Source organism: the organism of the source record quoted next, unplaced genomic scaffold (genome assembly GCF_019419815.1).
Source record: "Pyrus x bretschneideri cultivar Hongxiangsu unplaced genomic scaffold, Pyrus_bretschneideri_v1 Contig9, whole genome shotgun sequence".
NCBI classification, from domain to species: domain Eukaryota; kingdom Viridiplantae; phylum Streptophyta; class Magnoliopsida; order Rosales; family Rosaceae; genus Pyrus; species Pyrus x bretschneideri.
This window is the reverse complement of record NW_025999831.1, coordinates 7059420-7068914: the sequence shown is the minus strand read 5'-3', so window position 1 is coordinate 7068914 and position 9495 is coordinate 7059420. Positions and strand designations below refer to the sequence as shown.

The 9495-nt window shown below is 36.3% G+C and overlaps 1 protein-coding gene across 1 annotated transcript; it reads left to right on the top strand.

Annotated features, from left to right (window-relative positions):
• The first annotated feature begins 581 nt into the window (after positions 1-581).
• On the top strand, positions 582-9034 carry LOC125473531 (folylpolyglutamate synthase-like). The gene is given in 18 exon segments (XM_048576443.1): positions 582-800; positions 1650-1812; positions 2092-2303; positions 2486-2551; positions 2922-3031; positions 3310-3370; positions 3978-4061; positions 4873-4929; positions 5121-5181; positions 5384-5430; positions 5578-5655; positions 6368-6466; positions 6468-6866; positions 7050-7128; positions 7576-7646; positions 7648-7729; positions 7891-8087; positions 8801-9034. Coding segments are annotated over 17 exon segments (1911 nt in total). The 5' UTR covers positions 582-800; positions 1650-1664; the 3' UTR covers positions 8861-9034.
• The last annotated feature ends 461 nt before the right edge of the window (positions 9035-9495 follow it).

Genomic DNA, 9495 nt, shown 5'->3' with positions numbered 1-9495 from the left:
AATAAGCACACATTATATGTTTGTTCCCCATGTTTTCATTATGTACCAATATTTCATAATATATATATATATATGTCATTCTATTTTGTAGTTTATGATGAAATTATATATATTTTAAGTATAAACATACACTTATTTACATGAAATATAATGGAATTAGTTAAATCCGTCTGGTCCGCCTAGGCGCTTGCCTAGCCCCGCCTAGCCGTTTAAGCGCTAGGCTCCAGCTCGCTGCCCAACTAGTGCCTAACGTTTTTTAAAATCTTGGTCATAACAGTTAAATAAGTAAATGATTTTCAATTTTAGTGAGTTTTTATATGGTTGATTTTCTAATGACAACCTTAAAAAATATGAATTTAAATTATAATAATCTACAATTATTATAATTTAAGTATAAACAATTGTCGTATTAAATTACCTACTAATTAGCCCTTAACGCCGTTTAAAGTATTACTTTATGAGTTTTTATATGGTTGATCTTCTAATGATGATCCAAAAAAAGATGAATTTAGATTATAGCATAAACAACAATCGTCGTTGTAAACGACTAACTGATTAGCTCTTGGCGCTGTTTAAAGTACTGGTTTTTTACTTTTGTAGGTGACACGCGAGGCTGGGGCCCAGAGGGTTGGTTGTGGTTGGTCAGAGACTCGCAAAGAAAAAGGAACAAAGATTGCGTTTATAAGGAGTTCCGACTAGCTAGCCTCGGAAGGCGCGGACACACCTCCACGAGAAGCGGCGCCGAATCTCCTCCTACTCACGACGCAACCATGCCTCCTCGTCCTGCGCTCATTTCCTCTGTCAGTCTCTCTCTCTCTCTCTCTCTCTCAAATGCAAACATATTGATTTAGAACAGAAACGAAAAGCATGAGTTTTGTGGGAATACTTTGTTTTTTTATAATCTCCTGTCCAAATTTTGCCATTTTTTAAAAAGAAAATGGAGAAGAACAAGGAGAATAATGGGCTATCTGGTTTTATTTGCTGCTTTGTGGGAAGGCAAATGTGGTTATTGAGTTCATAATTTACCCTCTTTTAAACATTGAAACATGGTTGTTGTTACCTGCTTAACTCAATTGCAAAAGTATGCTGTCGGCTATAGGCTAGGATTTGAAAGAGAAGTAATTGGTTTTGGAAATGTCATTAATTCGTATACTTAAAGACGGACTACCCGATTTCTAAATTTTTTGAGGGAAAGTTTTCCTTGGAATCAGCTTTTGCTCATACACCTTAAGGATGATAAATTGTTATGATACTGTAAGAATCAATACAAAAGAAGAAGATTATTTGATCAAATTCTCTCAAATGAATATATATAACCCAAGGAGAGGTCCAATGTAAATCTATAACTCCGCACTTATCATTTCTGCATTCTACACATAATTAGAAAATTGGGTTTGCATGTTCGTCTTAAACTGGGGAGTTTAACTTGGTTGAGGGATTGTTTACAGAAAAGAAAAAAGAAAAAGGGAACTACACAATTGGATCGGGGGTAGGTGATAATCGACAAGGCTGTGTTACCGTGGCTTGTATGAGATATGGAAAGATATTTTTCTTTGGCCCATCGTTACACAGCCTAATGTGTTCTGTGAGCTTGTCACATGATTTTATTTCTTTTAGTACCGTAACTTAAAATTTATTTTGTTTTTCAGGGATGATGCTCCCTGATGAATGCCTATTCACACACTCACCTGAAGTGTGATCTATTTGGTGTTTCACACTTCCATGACCGAAGTCATTGCTTGTTTAACAATAGAACATGGAGCGCAAGTCACGTGCCAGATATTATAGGCACAAGTCATCTCAATAGACGTGGTAAGTTTATTTCCAGGCAAACTGGATGTTCAGAATTTCTCATATTACATATAATCTAAGATCAATGATTTTGACAAGTTAAGCTGAAACGCTGTGATTTGGAGGTTCCTCAACTCAGATCATGTGTGATAATCCCAATCTATGGGTGAAATCTCGGAATTGGATACCCTTAGTTGTTTTGTCATCCGTTAAAAATTTACAACCTCATTGTTTGAAAAGTCCTATTTCTGCAGGATTGAAGAGACTTGAGTTGATTTTCTTTCCTGGCTTATTGTTTAGGTAATACATCTACAACAATATCATATCAAGTTATGGAACATATGCAAACCAATGTGGTTGCCAAGGAGTACTCAGATGACTTACCTATTACATCTTCATATGAATCTGCCATGGAAGCACTTTCCTCCCTGATTACACATAAAAAGCGCGGAGATACATTATCCGTAGGTGGTAAATATGGGAAATTGGAAAGGATGTCGATATATCTCAAGGTAGCATACTGACACAATACATTTAGACCAGCATAGTCCGAGTAATTATAACATAAATTAGACTTACATGACTGGGAGTGTTGGTGGTATATCAGTAGCATCTTTGTAGTGACATGTATTGCTCTTAAATTTTTAATTTCATGCTTATGGATTGAAATGCAGAATTCTTGGTTTCTTTACAGATATTAGGCTTGGAGGAAAAGATAGATGGACTCAGGATAATTCATGTAGCTGGAACGAAGGGCAAGGTGTTTTCCTTTTAAACAATGATCCATATATTCTCGATAAATCAGACTAAAGCTTTTAGAAGCTTCTCAACTTCTAATTAATTAATTATGATATCAACCTAGTATTGTCAATGAGCCCAATGTCACTTGCTAATAAGGTCCTTCAAGAAGAACATGTTTTATTACTTGTCAGGATCAGATATGAACAGCCGAGATGCATCAACCATGTCTGATCCAAAGATTGAAAAACATATTAATGAAGGCCTCACCAGATGTGCATATTTGTATACTTCGAAATGCAGTATAATATGTCTAAGGTTATTGAAGAACACACAATAGCTCTCTCTCTTTCTCACTCTTTCTGTTGTTCTTTTGGGCTTTCACATTTAAGGGTTCAACATGCACGCTTTGTGAGGCTATTCTACGGGAGTGTGGTTTTCGAACGGGACTGTTCACTTCTCCTCACTTGATTGATGTGAGAGAAAGATTTCGGATCAATGGGTTGGTATTTTAACATCAACATTAACTGTATGGCTAAATTATTTATGGATACGTTAGACTTGACCTTATCTCTCTCTCTCTCTCTCTCTCTCTCTCTCTCTCTCTCTCTCTCTCTCTCCATTGACTGTTAATAGAACTCGATGGCCAAAATTAACCTTAGGATTTGTCATGTTTTTACAGTTGCACTTGTTTTATTGAATTGAAGATACTTGTCTGATTGAACATTGACTGTCAATGTAACTTTTGGGTCTGAGTGTAATGTTAAATTGCATGTGTAGGTTGGACATAACTGAAGATAGGTTTCTGCCATATTTTTGGAGTTGTTGGAGTCAGCTGGAGGTATTCTTCCAAATTGTAAAAAGTTATTACTGAAATCTAATACCAAGCTTGGTTCATCAGCACCTCCATGAACGGATGATATAGTGGTTCCGTAATGCACATAGATAGTGTTAATCACATAATATTCCTAATTGTTATTGTAAAAGAGTTTCTGTTCAATCTCATACGGTCATACCGCAGCGGGGTTCATCAGCACCGCATGAATGGATGTCGTCCATTTCAGTAGTGTTCTTGAACCTGCTGGTAGTCGGGTAATCACTTTAGATAGTACTGGTCATATACATCAAAACTCAAGATGTTTTGGGTTTTCTGATCACTTTTAATTTGAAGTTTTGCTTTTCTTTGTTGGGTTTGTCGTTCCCTGCATAACGTTTTCACTAGACTGAGAGCCTTGATATGTATTATATTTGTTCAAATTGGTGGAGAAAAATGTCCATACATATGTGTTGGGACTTGTGATTTAATAGGTTGCATATGCATCAGATGGTCTTTCGTTATTTTTTTATTGCTTGATAACATACTAAATACTTTATGAAAATAATGCTTTATGTATAAAATCCCAACTTATAAATCCCAGTTTGTTGATTTTTGAAGCTTGAATTTGCAGGAAAAGGTTACAGAGGACCTGCCAATGCCTCCATTATTTCAGTTCCTCACTTTATTGGCTTTCAAAATATTTATCTGTGAACAGGTTATTCATAGGCCCTTAATTCCACTGAAAGCATCCCATTTTGGAATTAGGCTGATTGCTGCTGCAAGGAGTTCCTTTTCCCCGGTTTTTGTGTTTTGGTTCCTCGCCTGTTTTTTCCCTTATATATTGCATGTAGTTGTAATGAATCTCTATACTCAAAATATTGAAATCCAAAGCTCTAGACTGGTTTTCATTTATGCCTGCTGGATGGTGTTTTTCTTCCTTTGGAATTGGCCGTTCCACCGTCATTGTAGCCACCGATCTCCGATCATCCTTGCATTCCCTCACTTCTTAAGCTTTTCAAGCAATGTACCCTATGTCTATATTTGTACTGTCCCTATTCTGTATCAATTTTGTATTTGTGTGCTCTATGTGACGCTTGATATGTACTGTCGCACTAATTCATATTAGGATACTAGCTTAAGATCTTGGGTCGATGAACATAGTACTAAATCCTGCGTCCTGATGTTTGAATCTGGTAACCTTGTTTCCGGAATAAATTTTTTCTAGTTGTGCTCATATAGTCCACATTTGATTACCAGTTGTTGTGCAGGCTTCCATGGGGGAGCTGTTTTTCTTCCCCTTAGCTTTATTTATATTGTTATATCTATTTTTTCTTCCTGTTAAACCTTCGGAATCACTGTTAAATTAACAATCTGTTGCAATTAGTGGTAGCTAATAGTTTCTCTTTGACTTATTCGGTGCTATTTGACATCAAATCATAAATCATGAATATTATTTTTGATACATCAATTTTTGTTTGTTCTCTTTTTCTGATTAATCGTGACTGAGAACGGTACTTTTTTTATAGGTTGATGTTGCTATTATTGAAGTTGGTCTTGGGGGAAAAAGAGATTCAACAAATGTGGTATGCTCTATGGAACATTGGAACTACAACTTTTTTGAAGTGGGTTCAAATTTCAAACTGTTTTGTTTTCTTTTGGAAGCCCAATTCACATTTTATAAATGAAACTTTAGCATTCTGTGTACTTTTTTGCTGAAAGAACTGTAAATATATAAGTGGACAGATGGAAATACTTATTGTGGTAAATCGTGCAGATCAACAAACCTGTCGTTTGTGGGATAACTTCACTGGGGATGGACCACATAGAAGCATTGGGTGCACCTTTGTGACTCAACAACTTAATTTTTTCAGATTTTGGTTTCTGATAGTTATAATTATATGATATCCATTTCTGACAACCACTTATCAGCCATTAAGTTTTCTCTTTTGAATTTTCTTCATTTCTAGCATTATTATGGAGCTATGAGGACTTTTGATATTTCGAGCTAAAATTAGGAAGAATTGTAATATTATGCAGGAAATACACTTGGGCAGATAGCCTCTCAAAAGGCTGGAATATTCAAGGTATAAATCTCCTACATTATTAACTCAAACTATCATGGATATGATTTCTTTGATATGAGTAATTTATCGCAATATTTCCGTTTTGATTATACAAATTCACAGTTTCTATATTGTCTGAATTGGGTTGATGTCTTCCCTGCACTGAAGCCTCATATTCCTGCATTTGTGGTACCTCAACTTCCTGAAGCAATGGATGTTATACATGAGGTGGCTGAAGGATTAGCAGTAAGTCATCTTTCCCAATTCCATTGAGTAGAGGTCATAATTTGAACATGTGCGTAAACAGATACATACTCTTATAATGTGCACATGATACACAAGTATGTGCACTTGTGTATATATTGTTCCTCAGATCATTGTGATTCACCATATTCCTCTGATCATTGATGACATACCTCCAAAAGCCTTTTATAATGGCCTGCTCGTATGGACAAGCACGCACCCCAATTATAGATTGAGATTATGATTTTTTTCTTTTCCTTCGGATTTTTTTTTTTTTTTTTGACATAAATTGTATCAATTTTATCTACAAATCCAGTATCTGCATTTGATACTACAGCTTTCAGATCTTGTTAACATGTATAAGAGTGTCTTAATACATTGAAATAAATAAACACTGACCTCATGAATGCAGTTCTTAATGGATATAACTGTTCTCGTTATCCCAAATTTGAGATGAAATGCAAATTGGGTAATGTTTGTCAAATGAAGACATGTTACACTGCACGCATGAAGTCTGTTCCTTCAAGAAGCCTGTACTAGGTTGAAAGTTGTTTGTCATCCTTAAGTGTTCAGCTAGGCCTGATCAATGCCACTATTCTGCTAGGTTTTTTCCTAGGTCAATAACTAAAGCTTCATTAGGTGCACGTGCTCACGCCAAGAAGAAATTATGGATTGTCTGCTGGATTGCCTTTTGACCCGTCCTTACCAATTGCAGGTTCCATTGGGAGTAGTGCCACCACTTGACTGTGAAAAGATGGATGGTTTTAAGCTTAGCTTGTCTGGTGACCACCAGTCCATTAACGCCGGTCTTGCCAGTTGCCCTTTCTAAATGTTGGCTTCAAAGAACCGGGAATTGGGAAAAACTATTCAGAAAACAGGAAATCCTGGAAGGTGATTTACCAGAGCCATTTCGTAGAGGTCTTTCAACAGCGCATCTTTCTGGGAGAGCTCAGATTGTTTATGATACTTCTTTGAAGTCCTACAACTCATCAAAAGAGCCTGAAAGTTCTTCTGGAGATCTAATTTTCTACTTGGATGGAGCTCACAGTCCTGAGAGCATGGAGGTTTGTGGCAGATGGTTCTCTACTGCTGTCAAAGGAAACCAGAAAACATCGTCTCGTTTGAGGGTTGAAAATGCAGAGCAGGTTTTGGGGAATGATCACATCCAATATGGATCAGGGAAAATGGAGGAGCCTTATGAAACATCAAAGCAGGTAAAACCACTACAGATTGCAATTTGCTTTAAGTGGTAGATGTCTTGATGTGTTCCCGGACAGCTTTTTGTGACCTGTGTCTCAGTTAATGGCTTATTTAACCTACTCATGGATTCCTGTTTACAGTTAGACTATGTTTGATCTAATAATTCGGTTCTTATACATAATTCTCATGCCTTATAGATTCTTTTATTCAATTGCATGGAGGTTAGAGACCCTCAAGCACTGCTTCCGCAGCTTGTAAATACATGTGCTTCCTCAGGTATTGCAGATTCAAAAACATTTAGTTGGTCGATTCAATTCTACCTTTTTGTTTCTTCAAAAAGTTCTGAGGTATGGGTGTCAACTGGTGTCTTTTCCTTTATAAAGGGAATGTTGTGTGAACTTGTCGGCAGAGTTGGGGATGGGGCAAAAGAAACAGGCAATTGCCGGTCTCCTTTCTAGACCTTACATATGATATCAGTATCCTAAAGTACTACAATAATTTAAACATTTAAAGAGCGTACATCTGTTAACTTTAAATATCCAATTAAACAGAGTCAAGATCAGAGGTGGTCATTTGAAATTCTGAGAATAACGTCATGTAAACAAAGTTTCATTTTTGTTCATTTTATTGCTTATTCATTTTTATGCCTTTTTTTTCAAGGATATTGATCTATGGTAGATCTGACACCGATGCCTTCACGACGTGTTGCAATTTTTTGCTCAGGTATTGATTTCTCAAAGGCCCTTTTCGTCCCAAGTATGTCAAGTTATAGCAAAGTTACTTCTGCTGCCTCAGGTCATTCCTGAAAACTTTAGCCGAGACCTGTCTTGGCAATTCAAGATCCAGAGATTTTGGGAGAAGATGATTCATGGGAAGGGTATATACTTTGGCTTCCTTTATATTGCATGTTATTGGAATATTACATACCAGATAATAATGAAAGCATTTATGTATATATTCTACGTGTATATTTTGGTTTACTTTTACTATGTTAGATACATCCAGCACCAATACAATGTTTTTTCTGCTCGGATGCAGAAGTCGACATTGTTATGGATGCAGAACTAGAGATTGATGCTGCAAAAGTTTTACCTTATGAGTTTCTTTATGAGGATGCTTCTCATTGCAGTCCTGTAGATAATCGTTTTTCCCACAGTGCTGTAATCCCTTCACTGCCATTGGCAATAAGTTGGCTCCGGGATTGTGTAAAACATAACCCTTCTGTTAGAATCCAGGTAAATTCCTGGCTGAAACTTATACTTTCATTGAGCGCATAAAGCTTTACCATTTGCTTCGTATAGATAAACCAGCAGACCGTGGAATTAATATTGGAATTTAAAAGGATCTAAATAGGGATTCATGCATCTTAGTGAACGTATTCATGTAGGTTAAATGTCGTTCTTTCAGTAACTAGATGAAGCCTTTTTCTTTTCAGCTTGAATTCCTATAAGAAAGAGGCTATATCATTGTACAAAAATAAGGTGTCATGTATGACCGATATAGATATAAGATTAAATCGTACAAGCCTACTTAGATGAAGCAGCAAGGCGTATAAAGGGGGTGACGACCCTTCTTGGAGATAACTCCAAAAGCCAAACCTATCCCAACCTAGACCATTAATGACTAGTTTGAACACCAAGAGCGGTCTGATCAAATAAGGGATCAGACCGCTCTTAGAAACATGAAACAAAAGCAATCTCTCATAGTTCAGTCACATACAGTCCCACATAAGTTCTCCATATGTAGCGTCGTCCTTCAGAATTATTTGGTAACTTTTGAATAGGCTGCTAGACAGATATACTGAATGATGTGCATTGTGATATTATACGCAATGGCCATTGTTCGATTACTGAAACCACGGAGCCATAAAATTATGTTCTTGTAAGTGGGAATAGTCTGGATGATGGTAGAAATGCATACATGTTGAATGCTTATTGTGGATGTGCAGGTTCTTGTAACGGGATCGCTGCATTTGGTCGGAGATGTACTGAAGCTGTTGAAGAGATGATTCCAATATTTTTCAATCAAAACATTCTTAAACTACCCCAACATTCTTAAACTACGTTTCCGTTTTGTACCAGTAACTGTTTGTATTACCCCTTAGTGCTGTACCATAAAGAAAATTTGTTCTGTTCTTTTGGCAGTCCTTGCGTGATATAATCATATAATGTCTTGTTTAACAGTGCCGGAATGAACCGTATGTACGCATACTGTCATGATAGAATTACACTATGTTTGGATGAGGGAAATAAACATGGAATTTTGGTAAAAGTCAGAATTTATAAATTAACAGGCATCAATTCTCTTGTTTGGATTCATAAGCATAGAAATTTAGAATTTCCGCATGGAAAAAAAACTTGGAATTTGGGACCTCCAAATCCCAAGTTCAAATTCCATGTAAATAGATGTCATTTCTCAATTTCTATGATTGAGAGTTTAAAAATAACAAATTCTGTATTCAATTCCATTGTTCTTTTAGGTTAACCAAACAAGAAAATTTACAAATTCTAGAAAATAAAATCTCGTCATTTCAATTTCTGTCATTTTTAAATTCCTTAGTAATCTTAAATTTCTTCACCCAAACATAGTGTTAAGGAAACATTATTATTTTTTGGGAGCTTTAATGAAAAGGACTTGGGCCAA